At 50.7% G+C, this 22,981-nt stretch overlaps 1 protein-coding gene across 2 annotated transcripts in view; it reads left to right on the plus strand.

The window, feature by feature from the left end:
* The first annotated feature begins 6,270 nt into the window (after positions 1-6,270).
* Positions 6,271-22,981, plus strand: part of TMTC4 (transmembrane O-mannosyltransferase targeting cadherins 4) — a 63,152-nt gene continuing 46,441 nt past the window's right edge. Inside the window, exons 1-4 of one of the 2 annotated variants that reach the window (XM_055426637.2) lie at positions 6,271-6,429; positions 12,850-13,065; positions 16,790-16,905; positions 18,268-18,484. In XM_055426637.2, coding sequence (XP_055282612.2) covers positions 12,904-13,065; positions 16,790-16,905; positions 18,268-18,484 — 495 coding nt within the window. In that variant the 5' untranslated portion in view covers positions 6,271-6,429; positions 12,850-12,903. Of the gene's footprint in view, positions 6,430-6,949; positions 7,089-12,849; positions 13,066-16,789; positions 16,906-18,267; positions 18,485-22,981 lie in introns of those variants that run through there. The other variant, XM_055426636.2, reaches the window with a different exon arrangement.

The following is a 22,981-nucleotide window of genomic DNA, read 5'->3' on the forward strand; positions in this document are numbered from 1 at the left end:
AGATCCAACCAGTCCATCCTGGAGGAGATCAGTCCTGGGTGTTCACTGGAAGGAGATGATGCTAAAGCTGAAACTCCAATACTTTGGGCACCTCATGCAAAGAGTTGACTCATTGGAAAAGACTCTGATGCTGGGAGGGATTGGGGGCAGGAGGAGAAGGGGATGACAGAGGATGAGATGGCTGGATGGCATCCCTGACTCAATGCATATGAGTTTGGGTGAACTCCGGGAGTTGGTGATGGACAGGGAGGCCTGGTGTGCTGCGATTCATGGGGTCACAAAGAGTCGGACACAACTGAGCAACTGAAATGAACTGAACTAAACTGAACCTAGTGTTGAAACGCACATTAAAAATGAAAATCTATAGAAATATCAGGTAAATATGATGCTTTGTTAAAAATATGATGCTTTAAGATTAAGCAAATGAAACCCTTTGGCATTCTTTCGAAAACATTTTTTATCCATATAAAAATACCAAAAAAAAAAAAAATTCTACACCAGGAAAATATTGATTGACCTACAAAAGTTCTCACAAGTCTTACAGAAATCAGAGAATTCTAAAAATAGAAATGATCATGAGTCTCTTGAAAAGAGGAACACTCAGGAGAAATAAAGACAGGAGGCAGTTAATTTAAGAGAGAGCAGATAGACTGCTAACCAGTTAATGTGGGTGAACAGGTCAAAATATAACATGTTTCCAAAAAGTAGACAGTGCACTAATGGGAAGTTCATGTTATTTAGCATCATTTAATTCTTTTTTGCTCAGTACGAAAAGAAGTATCTATTCCAACCTATCTCTGGGTTAACTTTTTTCTTAGTTCTAAGAGACCATGATCCGTATTTTTTATTTTTTCTCCTTCACCTTCAGCCTCTCCCTTTCTTCTGGTTCTTAGTTCTCAGCATGCAAACAAATTTAAACCTTTTATGTGTTAAAAATAAAATTCCCAGGACTTCCCTGGCAGTCCAGTGGTGAAGACTCTGTGTTTCCAATGCAAGGGGGTACAGGTCCATCCCTGGTAGGGGAATTAAGATTCCACATGCTGCGTGGAGAAGTTAAAAAGATAAAAATCTCCCTCGATACTCTGCTCCTCCAAGTGCCATCTGATCAAAGATACTGATGGAGGACTTCCCTTGTGGTAGAGTGGAAAAGAATCCATCTGCCAATGTAGGGAACACGAGCTCGATCCTTTGTCCGGGATGATTCCACGTGCCCAGAACAACTAAGCCCATGAGCCAAAACTACTGAAGCCTGTGTACCTTGGGCCCCTACTCTGCAAAAAGAGAATCTACCTCAGTGAGAAGCCCATGCACCGTAATGAAGATAGAAACTTGAACTAGAAATTGCAACCAGAGAAAATGGGCATGTAGTAGCACACCCACCACGGCCAAAAAATTAAATAAATATTTTTAAAAATATAAAATTACATTTGCAAAGCATGCGCACAGTGCCTGGCACACTTTAAGCACTTTCCGGGAGTGTGGTGACCCCAGAGCTGCTACCCAAGGGGCTGGGGTTGGGGGACAGGGGTCAGTAGATGACCCAGCAGCAGGGAGACATTCTCTGCAGCTTACACTTCTTATTAAACCATAAGATTGTGACAGGCAGAATCAGCACCCTGGGTATCTTTATATTCTCCACAGAGCCTGCCGCCGTGCTCAGTACATAATATGAAATCATTTTGATCACGGCTAGCTCAGCAGTTCATGGAGCAGAACACCCCTGGATTAAGCCAGGAGATTCCAATTCTGACTCCAAACACTGCTAGTAACACGCAGAATGACTTTCAGAAATGTACTTCTCTCTGAGAGACACCATGGACTGTCCGCAAGATGCGGTCCTTGCCTCCATGGAAGTCTAATGATGGAGATGGACTTGATATAATGAGCGTGTGGTTTGTTAGTAACAATGCTGATAAGAACTATGAGAGCACATTCAGAGGCATGTAAGGGTGTTGAAAGAGAGAATTCAAGGAAGGCTTTCCTGAGCAATGGACATTTGCGCAGACCCGAGTATGGATTAGTCGAGTGTCATGGAGGTGAGCAGACAGGAGCACTTTCGGGTATGTGAAAAGTCCAAGATGGACAGGAGCAGAGTGCCCTACAGGACTAGAAGAGGCCCGCATGGCTCAGCTCAGGAAACAGAAGTGACAGGGCCATGAGATAACTCAGGGGAAGCAGGCAAGGGGCCAGGTCAGGCAGCAGCATTGGGGCCTTCAGTCTAAGAACACTGGGAGCAGGGAATCGTCCTGGGGGTCGGAAGTAAGGAGTGTATTGTCTACAGAGAATTGAAAGGCAGTCGTAAAACTAAATATAACCTTTCATTTTCACCATTCACTCACTAGCAAATTTACGTCAACCAGTAGTATGTTCAGTTCAGTTCAGTCGCTCAGTCATGTCCGACTCTTCAGTAAATGCTTAACAACTTGCTCTCTGGAGACAAAAAGATGTATGCCTACGCACACACGCACATGCACACACACACAGGTGTGTGTATTATAAATGTTACAAATGACATAAAAGATTGTAACACACAGTTTGCAAGTAATGATAAAAGCAGGCAAATAACTCTCTTTCCTGCAAATTCTACATAGTTGATGGAATCTCATGGAACACTTTTGTTGCTTTTTGCTAAAGGCTTGTGTGTATATCCAACCAATGCTTGTACTCTTTGCAGCCCCATGGACTGCAGCCCACCAGGCTTCTCTGTCTGTAGGGATTCTCCAGGCAAAAATACTGGAGTGCTTGGCCATGCCCTCCTCCAGGGGATTTTCCCAACCCAGGGATGGAACCCAGGTCTCCCGCATTGCAGGTGGATTCTTTACCGTCTGAGCCACCAGGGAAGTCCAAGAATACTGGAGTGGGTAGACTATCCCTTCTCCAGAGGAACTTCCCAACCTAGGAATTGAACCAGGGTCTCCTGCATTGCAGGCGGATTCTTCACCAGCTGTGCTGGTAGTTGATGGAATCTCATGGAAGGCTTTTGTTGATTTTTGCTAAGGGGTTGTGTCTATATCCAACCAATGCTTGTAATTCAGCCATGATTTCACAAATGGAATTGCACCTCAATCTGCTCTTTTCCCAATACATTCATTGTCATTAAATCTGATATGTCATCTGTTCAACTGTCTCACCTTTGTATGAATTGAGCCCTCTAAATGAAGATCTTTTCATGTCATCACTAAGCGCAACACATTTTTAAGTTTCATCTGCATTATTATTTCCTCCATCGCTTTCTTAAATCTAGCAAAGACGACAGTGGACAAAACATCAAATCGAGCCCCGATTCGTGTTTGCCAATTTCCTTGGTGTAAACAACAGAGGATGACATAGTTGGATGGCATCACGACTCAAAGGACATGAGTTTGAGTAAGCTCCGGGAGATGATGATGGACAGGAAACCCTGGCATGCTGCAGTCCATGGGGTCGCAAAGAGTCACAGGCCACTGAGCCACTGAACTGAACTGAAATACCCCCACGGTGACTGATCGCAACCTACCAGTGTGACGTCACTGCATGTGGGTTAGGAAGACACACACAGTCGCAGCAGTGAAAAGGAGAGAATTGCTCAGGTTTGGTCCACATGTCACAAGCAGAGTCTTGGTGACCTGTCTACACACCAAGGGTGACGGCAGACTGGGGAAGTACTGGACGCATAACCACGACAGAGAGACCGGAAGGGGAGCAAGCAGAGAGAGCGCGCCTCTCACTTTGCACCTCGAGTTCCGTTTGAGGTCCTGGTGACAACCAAGTGGAGAAGTTGAGTAAGAAGCTAGATACATGGGTTTGGAGCTCAGAGAAGGAAGGATCCGAACTGTAAATTTGGAAAATATTCACGGAAATGTTCAGTTCAGTTCAGTTCAGTTCAGTCGCTCAGTCGTGTCCGACTCTCCGCGACCCCATGAACCACAGCACGCCAGGCCTCCCTGTCCATCACCAACTCCCGGAGTTCACTCAAACTCATGTCCATAGAGTCGGTGATGCCATCCAGCCATCTCATTCTCTGTCGTCCCCTTCTCCTCCCACCCCCAATCCTTCCTAGCATCAGACTCTTTTCCAGTGAGTCAACTCTTCGCATGAGGTGGCCAAAGTATTGGCGTTTCAGCTTTAGCATCAGTCCTTCCAATGAACACCCAGGATTGATCTCCTTTAGAATGGACTGGTTTGATTTCCTTGCAGTCCAAGGGACTCTCAAGAGTCTTCTCCAGCACCACAGCTCAAAAGCATCAATTCTTCGGCGATCAGCTTTCTTCACAGTCCAACTCTCACATCCATACATGTCCAAGGGAAAAACCACAGCCTTGACTAGACGGACCTTGGTTGGCAAAGTAATATCTCTGCTTTTTAATAGGCTATCTAGGCTGGTCATAACTTTCCTTCCAAGGAGGAAGCATCTTTTAATTTCCTGGCTGCAATCAGCATCCTCAGTGATTTTGGAGCCCAAAAAAATAGTCTGACACTGTTTCCCCATCTATTTCCCATGAAGTGATGGGACCAGATGCCATGATCTTTGTTTTCTGAATGTTGAGCTTCAAGCCAACCTTTTCACTCTCCTCTTTCACTTTCATCAAGAGGCCTTTGAGTTCCTCTTCACTTTCTTGGCAGTGTGTTAAATCATGCAGGGAAAAATTGTGGCTTCAGAGCAAAGGGCTGAGATCTTTAAAATACATGACTTGGATGTTATCAAGAAGCAGACCCAGAGCAAGCTGAGGAGACTGGGGGGAAATGGGGCGGATTATCGCTCTTACCAGAGTGTTCTAAGAAGGAAGAATGAACTTCGCTGAGAGATTAGGTATAACGGTGTAGGACAGTGTTCGTTGTATTACTGACTGCAGGTAACCAAGCCAGTTTCAGTGGAATGCAGAAACCGAGAACTGAGTGCTATCTGGGAGACTAGAGAAGCATGGGCCGTGGGCCGACAACCTTTCAACTTCAGAACGCTACAGAGCTGGAGCAAGGCAGAGGGGCAGCTGGAAGGGCACCTCGAGGGGAGGAGGGTTTGGGGCTCATGAAATGCCTACGACTCGGGTCAAGCGAAGAGGGAGATACTGAGCTAAGATAGGACTCTGTGACACTGTGGGAAAAGCAGGATGGAGGGAGGGTTCAGAATCCGTGTTTTTAGTAACAGGAGTAGCTTTGTAGGTTTGAGATTTCCCTGGTGGCTTAGACGGTAAAGCATCCGTCTGCAATACGGGAGAGCTGGGTTCAATCCCTCGGTTGGGAAGATCCTCTGGAGAAGGGAATGGGCCACCCACTCCAGTGTTCTGGCCTGGAGAATCCCAGGGACAGAAGAGCCTGGTGGGCTACAGACCATGGGATCGCAAAGAGCTGGACACACTGAGCGACTTTCACTTTCCATCCTTGGGTCCAGAAGATTTCCCCTGGAGGGAATGATCACCCACTCCAGTCTTCTGGCCTGCAGAATCCCACGGACAGAGGCTACAATCCAGTGTCTCAAACAGTCGGATACGACTGAACGACTAACACTTTGTAGGCTTGGCAGTGGAAAGTGGAGAAAGTTTCTTTTTTCTTGACACGGAAGGCAGAAAATCTACTAAGAATGGGGGTTATGAAACGCGAGGAGTGGCAATGAGGTTGGGAGCGGAAGTTCAGGACAAAAATGACTTGGATGCAGGAGCCGGCAGGGTTCGTGGGTCAGCAGGAGATGTGAGACTAGAGCCGTGGAACAGGGTCTGCTAAAAACAAAGCCAGGGGAGCAGCAGGGCCTTGAACGGATGAACGCAGTCTCATCGGGTCTTTCCCGAGACGCAGAAAGTTGAGAGACAGACTCGAAACAGCTCCTCCCAGGCAGGAGGAAGTCTAGCGTCCGGGTCGCTGCGATCTAGCTCCCTTTCCTGCAGGGACGCGGCAGCACCCCTCCGCCGAGCGCCACCGGCAGCGCGAGGAGCGCGGGACAAGCCGGTAGCGGGCTCCAGCGCCTCGAGGGGCAGGGGGGAAGCGGCCAAAGGCCCGCAGCCCGCAGCCCGCCGCCGGGGGCCGCCTCCTCCCGCCGCCCGGGCCCAGCCCAGGGCTCCGCTCCCAGGACTCCGCTTCCTGCTCTCGCGCCGAGTCCGCCTCTTAGCCCCTGGAGGCTCCCTGCGCCTCGACTCGTGCCCTCTGGCCTGACGTCACCGGCACGCCCGCCAATGAGCTCGAGAGGGACCGGCGGCGCCCGCGAAAGTGACGGCAGGTGCAGCCAATGGTCGCGAGGAGGGGGCGGGCCGAGGCGGCGGGGGTGTGACGGGGCGCCCGCGCGCGTGGGGAGCTGCGGGCGGTGCGGGCGGCGCGCGGCGCGGGGCGGGGGAACGCGGCGGGGGGCGAGGGCGCGGCGCGCGCGGGCCCTCCCCCTGCCCAGCTCGGGGCCGGCGCCCGCAGCCGCCGGACTTCCCGCGGCCGCCGGGGAGATGCGGCCGCCGCTCGGGCTCCTTGCAGGTAACACGCGGAGCGGCCCCTGCAGGGCCGAGGGCGCCGCGGCTGGGCACGCGGAGTTGGGCGCCGAGCGGACGCGGGCGGTCCCCACTGCCCGCCGCGCCCCGAGCCCCGGCAGTCCGAGCCGGGCCCGGCGGCGGCGCGGCTGGAGGAGTTGGCTCCGGGACCCGGGCTACGGCCGGGGCCGAGGTCACGGCGGAGGCGGGCCCTGGGGCCGCGCGCCCGGGTATCAGCGGCACGCGGGACAAAAGGCGCGGCGTGGAGGGGGCGCGCTCACCGCCGCCCCGGCAGCGCGGGCTCCCGGTCGACTCCGGGCGCACGGGCGCCTCTGGCGCGTTCCCCGGAGCGGACACCTGGCCGCGGGCCCCCGCGCCACCCGCCAGCTGGCCGCCGCGCAAGCGATGGCTGGGCGCAGCCGGGCCGCCTGGCCGCCCGCCCAGGGTTAAAGGCGGCGCCCTGGCCGCGCCGCGAGTGCCAGCCTCCCCGCGCTGGCTGCCCGGCCGAGCGGCGTGCCCTGGGCCGGGGCGCCCGGGGCCACCACCGAGCTGCCGTTTCCCAGCGCCGGGCTTGGAGTTTGGGGAAGCCGAGCGGGTGGCGCAGCCGCCGCCTCACCTCCTGCGAACTCCGCGGGGCTTCTCTTGTTGATGTTGTGTCTGCAAGCTGTGCGTATTTTCTTCCTTCTTTTTTTAACCGCACACAAAAGAAAGGAGTTAGAGGAACGAGCTAGCCAGAGCCCCGTGAGTCATCCCACGCTGCTGTTTCTCTTGGAGCGCAGATGCATGGGGAGTGTTTCTTGAGAAACACTTAACAGTGAGGACTCACGGGATCCCCTCTCCCTGTCCCCTCTCCCCGCAGCCCCGACCCCGCCTGGGGCGCCCCAGAGGGAGGTAGGGTGAAGTATCACCCGTTGACTTCGATGGGAAAATGGCTACAAGCTAGCAAGCTGGAAACTTTCTGGGAAGTGGAACTGGGAATGTCGAACCTCCCGCAGTCATTCTCGCAGTCGGCAGGCATGGCTCTCGCGCGGTACTCAATTAAAAAACCGGGAAGGCGATCCGAAGAGGAAGCTACTTGGAGTAGCATTGTGTTCAGCGCTGCGTTGCGGGGAGGGCGGGAGAGATGAGTCTCCAGTGCCTTGGGGGCCCCAAGAGAGGAGCAGCCTGGTCAGGTCTCCAGGTGCTAGGTCAGGAACGGCTGTGTTCTTTATTCTGGTTTCCAAACGCACTCTCATCTCAGGCTGGCAGAGGGCAACCGGTGTGTGGGTCAATACTGATGAGATGGAAAGGCCAGTCTGAGGCCAGAAGGCCCTTCAGTGCAGCTGGAAGAATTTTTAGTAGGTGTTCACTGCTAATTTTTCCAGGAATCGTGTAGGTTTGATCTGTATCTGTCAGCCCCTTACTGCAGTCCAGGCTGCTGTGTCAGGCATCACTGAGTCCCCAGGGTTCAGAGCTCAGTGATTGCTGTGTGTTTGCTTTTGAGGGATGGTGTGCCCTCTCTGAGGTCTCTTTGACCTTTTCATTGACGACTGATTGATGGGTTTTAACCCCCTGAAAACAGAAGGTTGGTATAAGGAGTTTGAGATACTGAAAATAAAGAGGCTTGTGCTTCAGTTCCCAATCTAACTACTTACAGGTGCCAGTGAATTCTCAACACAGTTGGGGTAAGCACAGGAATGGGACAGGAATCCAATCAACAGTGTGGTCACTGGTGGAGCTAACTGGAGCCCTGCATGGGCTGAACCTGAGGCCATGATGTTGCTCCTTTCTTCTCTGTCCATGAGGCAAACTTCCATGGCCCAGAAGCCAGGGCTTGCAGGCAGGACATCCCCTGGGGAAGACAAATGGGGTGATGCCATCCAAGGCCCATCCAGAGAGAGAAACAGAACGTGCCCCTTTTCCTGGTTCATGCTGCTGTTTAGTCGCTCAGTCGTGTCTGACTCTTTGCGACCCCATGGACTACAGCCCGCCAGGCTCCTCTGGTCCATGGGATTTCCCAGGCAAGAATACTGGATTGCCATTTTCCTTTTCCTGGTACAAAAAGGCGGAAGGGACCCATCTCCCTCCAAGTGCCACCTCATGCTGGCAGGGCTTCTTGTACCTGAGCTTCCAGCCCGCCTGCAATCCTTGCAGAAAAAAAGTCCATCTACTTTTGGAGGAGGAGGATTAATGTGTTCAGCCATGTGGTTTATGCAGGACATACAGATGCCTGGTCACGGAGCCAGTGCCCTGGGTCTGCCCCAAAGAAGGGTGCCCTTCTCTCAGTTGCATCAGGTTACCTGATGGGCTACTGCTGGCCCTGGTTGGCTAGCCCATCCTCAGGAATTTTTAAAAGTTGACGGCGGCCTGTTGTTCAGTCACTCAGTCATTGTCAACTCTTCACGACCCCATGGACTGCAGCACGCCAGGCTTCCCTGTCCTTCACTGTCTCCTGGAGTTTGCGCAGACTCATGTCCATTGAGTCAGTGATGACGTCTGACTATCTCATCCTCTGCCACCTGCTTTTCCTCTTGTCCTCGATCTTTCCCATCATCAGGGTCTTTTCCAGTGAGTCAGATGTTTGCATCAGGTGGTCAAAATATTGGAGCTTCAGCAACATGATGGCAACATGGGTGATCCGGACTGGGCACTGGGAACTAATCTCTGCAGAATAATGAAGTGAAGTGAAAGTCACTCAGTCGTATCTGACTCTTTGGGACCCCATGGACTATAGAGTCCATGGAATTCTCCAGGCCAGAATACTGGAGTGGATAGCCTTTCCCTTCTCCAGGGGATCTTCCCAACTTAGGGATCAAACCCAGGTTTCCCGTGTTGTGGGCTGATTCTTTACCAGCTGAGCCACAAGGAAAGCCCAATAATAACAGTAGTGGGAACTAATTGTTTCCATATATGCCCACGTTTAATCCTTAGCACAACCTCCTGGTACCCTATGGTGCTGATGAGGAATGGATCCTTGGAAAGACCAGGCAACTCAGTGTAGCAAGTCCAAGTCTGTCTGCCCACAGGGCCTGTGCTGTTAACCACTGGGCTAGACTAAGGTTCCTGACACAGTGTAGCAGAATTGCATTTGCTGATCCACAGTATTTTCTGAGCTATCCTACTCTGCCCATTAGCAGTCAAGCCTTAAATGGAAAGAGCATTTGTGAGTGTCCTTGGGGGCAGCAGAGAAGTGGGGATCATGGACCAGGGAAGGGAAGCAGCAATGAAAAGGAAAGTCAGCCAGGATGGAGAGTGGGGCAGAGTCTAGGCACCCTGATGTCCCTGCCAGAGAAGAGAGGGAGCCCTTCTGAGATGGGCTCATCCATCCTTTTGACCCCTGCAAGAGTCCAGGTCTGGTCCCGATGTTCAGGTCTGTAGTCTGCCTTCCTTCTATCTCAGCAGCCCTTGCCTGAGTACCAAAAGCACTAGTGTGTGTTACAATCTGAGATGAAAAGGGAGGCACAGCAACTAATGCTGTTGTTCAGTTGCTAAGTTGTGTCTGACTCTGCGACCCCATGGACTGCAGCACGCCGGGCTCCTCTGTCCTGCACCATCTCCCGGAGTTTGCTCAAATTCATGTCCTTTGAGTTGATGATGCCATCCAACCATCTCATCCTCTGCCGCAGCAACTAATTCAGAAGCACAAATTAGTTCCCGACGCAGTACTCTTCCTAGAGGGCCATTTGAACCTCAGAGATCCACTTGTAAAATACTGGCATCATCAACTAAATGGATATGGGTTTGCGCAAACTTCAGGAGATGGTGAAGGACAGGGAAGCCTGGCATGCTGCAGTCCATGGGGTCACAAAGAGACACATCTGAGTGACTGAACAACAAACTCAAATATCTGGGCCTGAAGCAGACAACATGAAGACCAGTTATGGGACCATCTGTCAGCTCACAGCTCCATTTCACATTTAAAATTGATATGAAACTAATATAAACCATTTGATTTCCTTCATATTCACTTGCTGAACCAAAGAACTCTTGTATTCCCCCTGTATTAAGTCAGGGTAGCTTCCTAACTGTTCAATCTTTTTTCACTTGTTGTAGCAGGAGTAATTTCTGGAGCTCAAATACAGACACAGTGGTTGGGGCCTGCGTGGTGACCTCTGTTGTGTTTGCAACTGTAATTTGGATTTGACCAGCGGTTTATCCTTTCAGTGAAAAAGAGGGGGAAAAAAGTGACACACAGTGGCTGGAATATTCCCCCTGTACTTGCTGAAAGCATGAGTTACAAATGAGTTACCTCAGGTGGAGAAGCTAGAGGGCCCAGCACCGCGAGAGCTGCAAAGCCCTTCCTCTCTGGGGGTTAAACCTGGCCTCTTCCCCGGACCTGGACAGGAACAGTGCTGCCATAGAAGAGAGGGTCCCGTTGACTGTTGTTGGATCCTCGGCACATTCACTCAGACAGAGGGCTGCGGAAAAGAGACCCATGACGTCCAGTGGCCCCTTGGGCTGACTCTGGGGTATTCCCTGGAAGACCTGGAAACAAATACAGGTTCAAACTCATGTTGACCTTTGAACAGCATGATTTTGAACTGTGTGGGTACACTTATATGCAGATTATTTTCTGTAGTAAAGACCTCAGTACTAAAAAAAAAAAATTGAAAAAACAGAATTGTAAGGGGCGCGAGTTTGATCAGTGGTCAGGAAACTTAAGATCCCACATGCCATGCAGTGGAGCCAAAAAAAAAAAACAAAACTACATGGTCTGTGGTTAGTTGAGTCCCTGGATGGTAAGGGACTGCAGATACAAAGCTCTACATAGATTTTCAACAGCAAGGAGGGTCAGTGCCCCTAACCACCGAGTTGTTCAGGGGTCATCTGTACATCTAAAGTGCCTCCCAGTCAAACGGCCTGAAATTTTCTTCCATCTCAGCGAGAAGGAGTGGGGCTGCTCCCTTAGTAGGGAAGACAAGAGCCTTGCTTATTACTGGTCAACCAGACGCTCCAGGGGATTCTCAGATTATTCTCAAATGAATGTGCTTTCTTCTCCCTTGAAGAAAGAGCTTGTAATAACAGTTAACCTTCCTTTGACATTCATTAAACCCAGTGCTTTTCTAAGCACTTTCAGGGGGTGTGCTGCTTAACCCTCATGACAACCATGTTAGGTGGGCCTAGTTATCATCCCCGTTTTAAGGTGAGGAAACTGAGGCCCAGAGAGGTGAAGTAACTTGGCCAAAGTCAGGTAGGATTAGACCCAGACAAGATCCTGGTAAAACCAAAGAGGGTGCCTATTGAAGGTGTGGAGGGCATGGGGACAGATACAGTGTGATGGGGAGGGGAGGTGGTTTCATAATTGGTGAATTCCAGGTTAGCAAGTTCTTAGGCAGCTGCTGGGAAGTTCTTTCGCTTTGCCGAGTGCACAGGACGTGAACTCAAAGATAGGCAGCACACGCAGGGCCACCGAAGTAAGAAATGGCAAGGCTGGGAGACAGCATTTCATTGTAATGTTTTGCCTATTTGAAAGAAGAGCTAAAATAAGTGTCTTTATAACTTGACTCCCTCACCAACATTGGAGGTCATGTCCTCACCTAGAAGAGGACACCCCACTCTCCTTCAGGACACAGCCTGACAATGCTGGAATAATGCTGTCCCCAGCGTCAGTCTGCAGTGGGCTCTCCTTGCTCCGTCTGTGCCCTGAGTGGGACCCACAGGCGTGTGCCTGCCACCTCACCTCTGTCACTCTCCTTTCTCCCAGATTTTCAGTGAATGGGCGGGAGTGTCTGTGCTCTGCAGAGACCGTGAGCTCTTTACAGTCAGCACCGTGCTTCACATGCGCACACACACACACACACACAACTGTTGTGCTAAGACCCAACAGTGAGTATGTATTGAGTTTTCTTGATCGCATGAAGCAAGGTGGTAACTTTTTTTTAACTTTGTAAACTGGTTCAAGCTGATAAACAAAGGATTCCCTTAAATCAGTGTTTCTCAGGGATAATCCAGCATCAGAAACCCAAGGACCCCTGGCGTGGTCGGTTGCATCTGGGCCCAGGAGAAGCTCCCTGTGCCCAAGGTGATGGTTCTGCCCACTTGAGTTTTGAAAGCACACCTTCAAGGTGTTTAGGATCACACCCTATAAACTCACAGCATAAATAAATAATTGACCATCTAGCTCTTTTTCACTTGAGGTAAACATGCCTACTGTATGTGTGCGTGTGTGCCAAGCTGCTTCAGTCGTGTCCAACTCTTGGCAACCCCATGGACTGCAGCCCGCCAGGCTCCTCTGTCCATGGCATTCTCCAGGCAAGAATACTGGAGTGGGTTACCATGCCTTCCTTCAAGGGATCTTCCTGACTCAGGGATCAAACCTGTGTCTCTTACTTCTCCTGTATTGGCAGGCGGGTTCTTAACCACGAGCGCCACCTGGGAAGCCCGCCTGCTGTATAAACCTCCTACCAAGGCGCTGATGAGGATTGACGTGGTGTCACTTTTCTCGCAGGTTTCTAGCCAGCAGAATGCTGGACCCAGAGGCCGGCGGGGAGCAGCTGTCAGGATGGCTGAGTGGGACGCCAGTCTGGACCACATCATCCCATCCGCTGTTCTTCCTCCCTTCTGGGCCAAGTTCCTCGTGGGTTTTGCTTCCCTCGTGTGTTTTGCCCGGAGCTACGATGGAGACTTTGTGTTTGATGACTCTGAAGCCATTGTTAACAATAAGGTTCGTATCTTGATGTCTGTGTGGTAAACTGACTTGCCTGCATCTCACTAATGATCTGCATCAATTGTTTTCTATGGCTGTGGTCCTCAACCTCTCTGACACCAAGGGCCAGTTTCACGGAAGACAGTTTTTTCCTCGGACTGGGGCAGCGGGGGGATGGTTTCGGGATGATTCAAGCACATTATATTTACAGTGTGTTTTATTTCTATGATTAGTACATCAGCCCCACCTCAGCTCACCAGGCATTAGAAACCAGAGGCTGGGGACCCCTGCTCCACTGAACTTTGGCTGAGCCTTTATCTGAGCCCCCATCATGCTCCAGATTTCCCATCTTTTTTTAGAGAGCACTTCCTTGATTTAGGACGCCTTTTATTGCTGGCAGCAGGGTCTCCCAGCCTTGCCTAACCTCAGGTTTTGCCCTGGCTGGGTGCCCTGCATGAGGCCCCAGCCCACGCACATATCAGAGAGACCGTTCTTCTAACATGACAAGGCCACGCACGGTATTGCAGAGCCTTGCAGGCTATTTCAGGTTTTGTGAGAAAATTTTACAGAACTCTAGGCCAGAAGGATGCCCCCATCAGACACACATACACACACACACACTCTTGCTGCAGTGATGGGCAAGTCTGATCCCCCACTGGAAGGTGTGTCCTTGGCTGTCGGCAGTGAGCCGGCCCCTTCTGTGTCCTTCACTGGGAGCATCAGGACATCGTGCTGACAGTTGCAGATGACCCGGAGTTTGCTGCCCGAGGAGGCTGCAGTCCCTGCTCGTTTCATGTGTGGAGACTCAGATTTGCTGAATTTGCAAAACCCGAGCCAGTTCTGCTCACCAGTGGGTGCAGGGGAAGTGATGTTCTCTTTTAGTCACTGACTATAGAGGTAGGGAAGAAGAAATCGGTTTGTGGGAATGGAAGAAAAGGGTTTCATCTAGCTAAAAGAAAATCCGAACAAGAAACTTGGAGGCACAGAGAGCCCAGAGGGGAAAGAGCGTAGTTAGAACCTTTGTGACCGGGAAATGGCTACCCTTTCCAGTACTCTTGCTTGGAAAATCCTATGGACAGAGGAGCCTGGCAGGCTGCAGTCCATGGGGTCACAAGAGTCGGGCACGACTTAGTGACTAAACCAAACCAACCCCTACTCAGCCGACATTCTGTGTCTGCCTGAAGGGGCCAAGAGAATCTGAAGGAATTCACTCCTCTCTTTCTCTCTGGTAGATACAGTCGTATCTCTTTGTGGCACTGTCCTTAATGCTCTGCAAATTTTGAAGTCATAGATTTTCCCGGATGTGGAGAAAGCCGTTTTCCTATTAGAAGTGTTGAGGAAACTCCTCTGTGCAAGCGACTGTGTGTTAGGTGGGGTGGGGAGGGGCGGGGGCGGGCCGTGACTGTCGGGCGGGCATTTCCTTTGTGGCGGCCTCTAAGTGGTTTGCTTCATCTCCACAGCAGACTTCAGTCCTGGTAGCGCTTCGCTTGTAGTCTCCCTCAAGTCCATCCAGCAGTCTACTGCAGATGTTTCTGTTTCAGTCCTTTTTGCAACAGCGCTTAGGAGCAAAAGAAGTGTGTTAGCTCTGAGCAACTGTGTCACATGGGTGGCTTAATAGCTATTTTCCAGCGGGATCTGTGGCTTAATAGCTGCATTCCAGCGAGGATATGTGACTGTGCCTTTATTTTTCTGGCTGTGCTGCGTCTTCAGTGCTGTGCAGGCTTTCCTGGAGTTGTGGAGAGCAGTGGCTCCTCTCTGTCTGCGGTGCTTAGGCTTCTCACTGCCGTGGCTTTTCTTGTTGGGAAGCACGGGCTCCAGGGCACGTGGACTCATCGTTGCTGCGCCTGGGCTCAGGAGTTGTGTGCGGACTTGGTTGCCTCTCAGTATGTGGGATCTTCCCGGACCAGGGATCGAACCTGTATCTCCTTCACTGGCAGGCAGATTCTTAACCACTGGACCACCAGACAAGTCTGCCTTTTTAAATTCCATTTGCTGAGAGTTTCTCAGCAATGGCTCTGCCACTCCTGGAGGATGTATGAAGTGTCAACTCTGGACCCTTGTTGAAGAGCTCTGGTGAGCGAGGCGGGGAGACATGAACTGTGTCATACATGAGATGCCCGGGACAAGGTTGTGCTTCTCTTTCCTTCTGGGAGCGAAGGCAGATGAAGGAGCTCTGTGACCCCCGGTGCGTTGTCCCGGCAGAGCTTTCTGGAGCATCACACTGTGCCTCTTTGTTCACTGTGAGCCCGCTTTTTTCCCCTTCCCTGTCTAATGAAAGGCCCTCCTCTGTGCATTGGCACCGTGCCTGTGGTAATGTGAAACAGGCTGTGACTGGAGTTTCTTGGTGTTAAAGGCTGTTTTCCAGATGCTTCCTTGTAGTGTTGAGTTGCCTGTTTTCATGGAGATGATGATTTTCTTTGAGACAGTGGAGTCAGCAAGCATTTGAGACACAGCACATCTTTTCTAGAAATCATTAGGAGGAAAAATTGACCTTTCTTCCTGTGGCGCGCCCTGCTGTGTGAGGGCTACACCCAATCAAATATTTAGAGCTTTGTTGGTGTTTGTTTTCTGCTCAAACGGAGGGAAAGATCCTTTGCTCCTCCCTCCACAGCTGAGCAGGTAGTTCTGGGACAACGCAAAAGTACATGACTTCCAATGGGGTAACGGAGTAAACAGAGTTAGTAGGTGGATCACATGACCCTTATGAAATAGCGACTTGACTCTGAGAGGCGGGTGTGTGCAGTCAAGGCCCCTGAAGCTGATATCCACCGGAAGTGAAATTCACTCACAAAGTGGGTGTCAGGTCACCAGCTTGCCTCTGTCCCACGTCGTCAAGCTTTTCCCTTTGCGTCATTAAGCACCTAAGGCTTCCCAGGAGGCACTAGTGGTAAAGAACCCACATGCCAATATAGGAGACACGGGTTCGATACCTGGGTCAGGAAGATCCCCTGGAGGAGGAAATGGCAACGCACTCCACTATTCTTGCCTGGAGACTCCCATGGACAGAGGAGCCTGGCGGGCTACAGTCCATGAGGTCACCAAAGAGTCAGACACAGCTTAGTGGCTAAACAGCAGCCTTACATATTGGATGTGAGAGAGGGTGATAGTGACCTCACTTAGCTGCTTGGTCCATTTGTTCATTCTGCATGGATCAAGCACCTTCTGTGCACTCCCCCCAAACATGGGGGTGCCCAGGCCTGGAGAAGCCCCAGCATAGTGGGGCAGAGAGCAGTCACATGACTGTAAACCTCCTGGGAAACAGGCGCTGTGAAGACAGGTAGAGGATGCTCTGGGCCCCCCACGAAGAGAATTGCATCAACTCCGGAATGATGAGTGGGAGGAGCTGAGCTCTGGGGAACTGAGGGGTGACCATCTGGGCACAGACCTGTCTTGGGGCGGGTGGCAGCAGGGGCCATTTGGGGACTAGAGACCAGGAGCAGAGCCAGAGTCTGGGAGATGCGCCGGCAGAGTTCAGCTGAGGGGCCAGAGCACCCCAGCTGCAGTGTCCCCGTGGGACATCGGCTTGGTCCTGAAAGGGGTGGGGCTCTTGTAGAGGGTGGGAGAGATCACCTGGAGAACGTGCAGAGTGGGACACAGTGGAGCCCTGAGGAGGCCCGGCTGGGTCTGGGTGTGAGGGTGGCAGTGGCTGGACCCAGGACTGGTGGAAGACATGCAAAAGGGAGGGCTTCCGCCCAGGGGGAGGGCGCAGTCCCGACCCCGCCATCTGCTGTGTTGCCCGCAGGACCTCCGCGCAGAGACGCCTCTGGGGGATCTGTGGCATCATGACTTCTGGGGCAGCCGGCTGAGCAGTAACACCAGCCACAAGTCCTACCGCCCCCTGACCGTGCTGACCTTCAGGTGAGGCACCGCAGGACGGCCGTGGGGAGGGGTGTTACAAGGGGCCCCAGTCAGGGATTCCGACGGACGTTCAAGCCGCGGTGCAGACCCTGACCCGTGCTGCCACACAGAGGAGACCTGCCAGGCCCCCGGCAAGGATGCTCTGACGAAGCGGTCCCTACTTTGCACAGTTCTGTCAGGTTGGACCCTTTGCAACTTAAGCTGGAGGAAACAACATGTCAAGGCAACAGGCAGCCTCTAATTAAATTGTGTTTGTTTTCACTATATAAAAAAAGTAAGTTATAAATCTTCCTGCTGTGAACCACATCAGGCTTCCCTGGTAACTCAGAGGTAAAGCATTCACCTGCAATGCAGGAGACCCAGGTTCGATCCCTAAGTCAGGAAGATCCCCTGGAGAAGGCAATGGCTACCCACTCTAGTTTTCTTGGCTGGAGAATTCCATGGACAGAGGAGCCTGGCAGGTTCATGGGGTCACAAACACTTCACTTCTGTTACCACATCAATATCCAGAAACAAAACGAAACTAAAGATGATCTCGCCACCCACCATGAATCAGGGAGCTGTGTGCATTAAATAGATTAATTGACATCACAGAAGTTCCCATGCATAGCTGTTTCTCGGGTGTATTGGATAACCTATGTGTAGATCCCTCGAAAGTGAAAGTCACTCAGTCATGTCTGACTCTTTGCGACCCCGTGGACTATATAGACTTCTCCAGGCCAGAATACTGGAGTGGATAGCCTTTCCCTTCTCCAGGGGATCTTCCCAACCCAGGGATCGAACCCAGGTCTCCCGCATGGCAAGCGGATTCTTTACCAGGTGAGCCACAAAAAGTATAGAAATGATGAATCAGAACCACTCGTGATTGAAAAAGAGACAAGAACCCTTAACAGGGAGGAAGTGCTTCATTTCAGAAGGCTGGTGGACAGACTATCAAGGGGTATTATGGGGGACTGGGGATGGGGGGAATAGACAAGTTACTTGACCATCTTCAGTCCAGGCCCCTGTGGAGCAGCCTGTGTAACGTGTGGTCTGTTTTATCTTTCTGGAAGACAGCCTTGCCTTTATCACACCTGAATAATTGCCTTTTTTTTTTTTTGGCATTTCCTCTCCAAGTATTTCTGTCCCACTCCTCTGAGAGGTCCTTATCTCCCGTTTTCCCCTCTGCAGTTAATTACGTTCTTAGCTCATCTTCACCCTTCTTAGCTTAACAGGCATTATTTATCTTGACGCTATTTTTATCAACTGTGCACACGCCCTCCTCCTTCAGTATGTTCACACACCAGCCTTTCCCTCCATCAGGTTCGTGTTTTATTTCATGTGCTTCTGCATCTCCGTTGTCAATACCTTCCTTCCCTGCAGGATGAACTACTATTTGTCGGGAGGCTTCCACCCCGTGAGCTTCCACGTCGTCAACATCGCCCTGCACGGCAGCATCTCCGTGCTCCTGGTGGATGTCTTCTCTGTGCTGTTCGGGGGCCTGCAGTACACGAGCAAGGGCAGGAGGCTGAACCTGGCCCCCAGGTCGTCCCTGCTGGCTGCCCTGCTGTTTGCCGTGCACCCGGTGCACACCGAGTGTGTAAGTACCGTCCGCCAGCCGTCTCCGCACTCGTGTAAGATAGATGCGGTCCACGCGTTGGTTTGTTCCCTAAAACAAGCTTCCCTTGGCTGCTTATACGGCTGTAGAAGGCCAGATTTCAGACACCCAGAACGGTGATTTGTGGGGACAGCAGGTCCCCCTTAGGACAAACGCAGGGTCCGCGATGGGCCAAGACTTCATAATGACCATATGATATGATCTCTGGTAATACTCTCTGTATCCCTTATGAGACCACACTGGGAAGGTGTGAATGGTGAACCTTGCCCAGCTTCTGGGTCTAAAGCCAGAGGCTGAGATTGCCTTTTTTTCCTGAGAAGGGGTCTGATGCAGTTTTCCTCTGTTAGCCAAGAGCTTTTGTAATTTCCAAAATACTTCCCTCACACTTCTTACAATCGTCACCAATACGCTGTAGATTCAGCTGGAGCAGCATAACAATTTCCACTTTACAGAAGAGGAAGCAGCCAGGGAGGACAAATTAGGGACTTAACCCAGGTCGGTCACGTGGCCAGGGGGTGTAGGGACATAATTTAAGATCTAGTCGTCTGAACCCGTGCCGAGGAGAGGTCGGCGTGCTGTGAGCTGAGCTGGTGGGTGGGTCCCCACCGCCCTGCCGGGACCTGCTCATGAATTTGCCCCACCTTGCTTCTCATCTCCCATCCCTCCATTCCACGACAGCCATTCAAACTCAAATATTTGAGAAAAAGCTATTGGTCATTAAAAATTAGCATTCCTAAGACAAATCAGCTATCTGTTCACCTTTCCTTGTTTCTTGGCAAATAGGCAGTATTCAGTTTCATCCTATCAGTTAGTTTAGTTCAGTCGCTCAGTCTTGTCCGACTCTTCAACCCCATGGACTGCAGCATGCCAGGCCTCCCTGTCCATCACCAACTCCTGAAGTTTACTCAAACTCATGTCCATTGAGTCGGTGATACCATCCAACCATCTCATCCTCTGTCATCCCCTTCTCTTCCTGCCCTCAATCTTTCCCAGCATCAGGGTCTTTTCCAATGAGTCAACTCTTCGCATCAGGTAGCCAAAGTATTGGAGCTTCAGCTTCAACATCAGTCCTTCCAATGAATACCCAGGACTGATCTCCTTTAGGATGGACTGGTTATATCTCCTTGCAGTCCAAGGACTCTCAAGAGTCTTCTCCAACACCACAGTTCAAAAGCATCAATTCTTTGATGCTCAGCTTTCTTTATAGTCCAACTCTCACATCCACACATGACTTCTGGAAAAACCATAGCCTTGACTAGACGGACCTTTGTTGGCAAAGTAATGTCTCTGCTTTTTAATATGCTGTCTGCTGCTGCTGCTAAGTCACTTCAGTCGTGTCCGACTCTGTGTGACCCCATAGACAGAAGCCCACCAGGCTCCCCCGTCCCTGGGATTCTCCAGGCAAGAACACTGGAGTGGGTTGACATTTCCTTCTCCAATGTGTGAAAGTGAAGTCGCTCAGTCGTGTCCGACCCTTAGCGACCCCACGGACTGCAGCCTACCAGGCTCCTCCGTCCGTGGGATTTTCTAGGCAAGAGTACTGGAATGGCTTGCCATTGCCTTCTCCGAATATGCTGTCTAGGTTGGTCATAATTTTTCTTCCAAGGAGTAAGCATCTTTTAATTTCATGGCTGCAATCACCATCTGCAGTGATTTTGGAGCCCAAAAAATAGTCTCTGGGCTTTGGGCTGGGTCCCCAGGGGAGGGAGGAGAGCTAACCGAGGGGGTTTCCTTGCCTCTTGTCCTTTTAGAGACCAGGATGTTAGCCCCAGGGGGTTCCCTGAGGACACTAGCGCCGCTGCAAGATTTTCTTTCCTCGAAGCACTGGTGAATAATTCAGATTGCTTGAGTTTACTCACATATCAAAGAGGGAAGGCCAGGTGTCCTTAATATTCCTGCTCATCCAGTGAAGCCAGAGTTTATGCTGAAGGAATCAGGTGGTGAAACACCCCCTCCCATTCCTTCTATGGCTCCCGTGCAAATTGTGCCCAGTAGGGAAACGCCACCACCTTGTGTGTTACGGATTCAGGGAATGGCGGTGACTTTTCCAGAAAACTCTGATGGGAGTGTCTCAGGTTATTTGTAAGGGAAAAAAAAAAAAAGTCTTTATAAATAACTTCACCTGAAAATACATATTAATGCAAATGACAGAAAAGAAAAAATCTCTTTGTACCCATGCACATTGGCCAAACAATTCAACTCAGTACCTTCTTGGAATAGCCTTTAAAATTTTCTTCCTATAGAATCTCTTTATACCAAAAATTCATTGAAGGTCTAAATACTCTGTACACTGAAACACTTGTCACACTTTTTTTTGAGACTTATTTTCTTTTTTAAATTTGTTTTTATTGGAGTATGGTTGCTTAACAATTTTGTGTTCGTTCCTTGCTGTATAGCAAGGGGATCAGTTATCCTGACACACATATCCCCCCCTTTTTGCATTTCCTTCCCAGTTAGGTCCCCACAGAGCACTGAGGAGAGTTCCCTGTGTGATACAGTAGGTTCTCATTAGTGCCATACTTGTTAAAACCTGTTTTTCTTCATGTCAGATGATGTAATGTACATTCCTTAAGACCTGGGATATCTTCACTTAGCCAAAGGCAGAATGTTTTAAAAATGAGTTTATGATATTTAAAGTTCATTGTAGTGGAAGTCTTTTTTTTTCTCTTCCAGATTTGGATGATTTTCAACATTATATGTTAGCTGGCAGTCTTAAATGTACCTCAGCCACTCAGATAACAAGTAGTTTAGGCTGGCCTTTTTGCCCCCTACCCCGGTATTTATCCAAGCTACTTCCCTCCCCTTCACTCAGTTCAGGAAGCCTTGTTCTCTGACCCTCCACGTTCCCAGCCCCTGCTTCCCCGACCCTCTTGCTCTCAGGACCTTCTTGGATGCCCTTCTCTGGGCTGGCTTCGCTTACTGTCTCCTCTGAAAGGCTCTGGGATGCTGGACCATCCTCGGGCCCTGTGAAGAGCCGCAGCTGGCAGATGCTGCTCACACCCCTCTCTGGTCCTGATGGGAGGCCCCCGGCACCAGCTGCTTCGTCCATCACTGGCCGCGGAGCTGCAGAGCCCACACCTGCTTCTCCCTAAGCTGCCGTGTCCTCGGTCCGCTGCCCTCTCCCCTGGAATCCCCCCAACCATGTGTACCGGCTGGATTGACAGTGAACCAGCACCCACTGTGGGCCAGGCTCTGTCTATGGGATCTCACTGCATCCTCAATTTCACTGCATCTCTGAGCAAGTCACAGGCCAGAGGATTCCAGAAGTCTCATGATGTATTCACTGCCTTCATAAACTAATCATTCCATTTACCCCTCCAGCACACTGGCCTCCTTGGCCCAGATGTGTTGAACCTTTGTTTGTCTTTAGCTTCCTTCCCAGGAGGAAGTTTTTTCACATGCCTGGCAGTCACAGGTGGGACTCAGCTGTCAATCTTCTTAGTGATCGCATGCCTGCGTCAGGAGCTTGCCATTGGATGGGTGTTTGCCTCGCCAGCGTCGGGAGCCACGCTGTTTGAATGGAAACTGCTCCTAAAAGGCATTCCTTTTAGCTGTGGCTTGTACACGCACCTGGGCACAGAATGTAAATATAGTGATTTTCACATTCATTGTGAAATATACTCTCTTACCTCTGTTTGTATGCTAGTCTTTACTTTGGATCCAGCATCACATTTCTCACTTTAAGATAAGCTTCCCAGGAACTAAAGTGAAACCTTAAGAGTCACAGTGCAAGCTCTGATTCATGTCCTGTCCGGGTGCTAGTTAGTAAAGGATGCCACGTAGACTAGACCAGTACTCAGGAGCACAATTCTCTGTCTTTGGTTGACCTGAGACTTTTGGAGAACAACTGTTGGAGTAATCAGCTTGAAAGAAATGAAGCACCCATTTTGTATTGCTTCTTTGACACTAAGGTGGAGAAAAGGGCCATCATCAGATGCAGAAAATGGGGAGGGGTAGGGAAGAAATGGTGGAACTCGTACTCTGTTTTCATCTTACTGGTCAATGTCTTTTGAAGCCTTCCACTTTCCAGGTTAACTCACTTAATTGGTTTTGGTCTAAAGGGAGGAAAAGACAGAGACCAAGGCTTTGAACCGTCATCCCTGTGTCTTATTCTCTCTGCTTGATGAAATGTAACACTTACTTCCCACCTGTCTTTCATGTCTCCAGTCAAATTTTCTTTCTTAAATATCATGCCCTTTGAGCTGATAACATTTTCCAATTGAAAAATGCACCCTGGGCACCTGATCAGGACAGAGGTCTCTAGGGCTGTGGGCACAGAGTGCTGAGTGACGGGATTTTCCCTGCACACAGGCATCGCTGCCTGTGTATGACCCACAGAAGAGCCACAGTAGGTTGGAGTCAATGCAGCCTTCCCAGGGAAGCAGCTGACCCAGATCCTAGACCAAAAGTGAAAAGCGTCAGTTATCAGATCACACCACGGTTAGAGAGTTTATTTTAACAGATGGCCTAGTCTCTTAA

Source organism: Moschus berezovskii, chromosome 13 (genome assembly GCF_049115385.1).
Source record: "Moschus berezovskii isolate FMDL1 chromosome 13, NW_MosBer_1.0, whole genome shotgun sequence".
Classification (NCBI taxonomy): Eukaryota; Metazoa; Chordata; class Mammalia; order Artiodactyla; family Moschidae; genus Moschus; species Moschus berezovskii.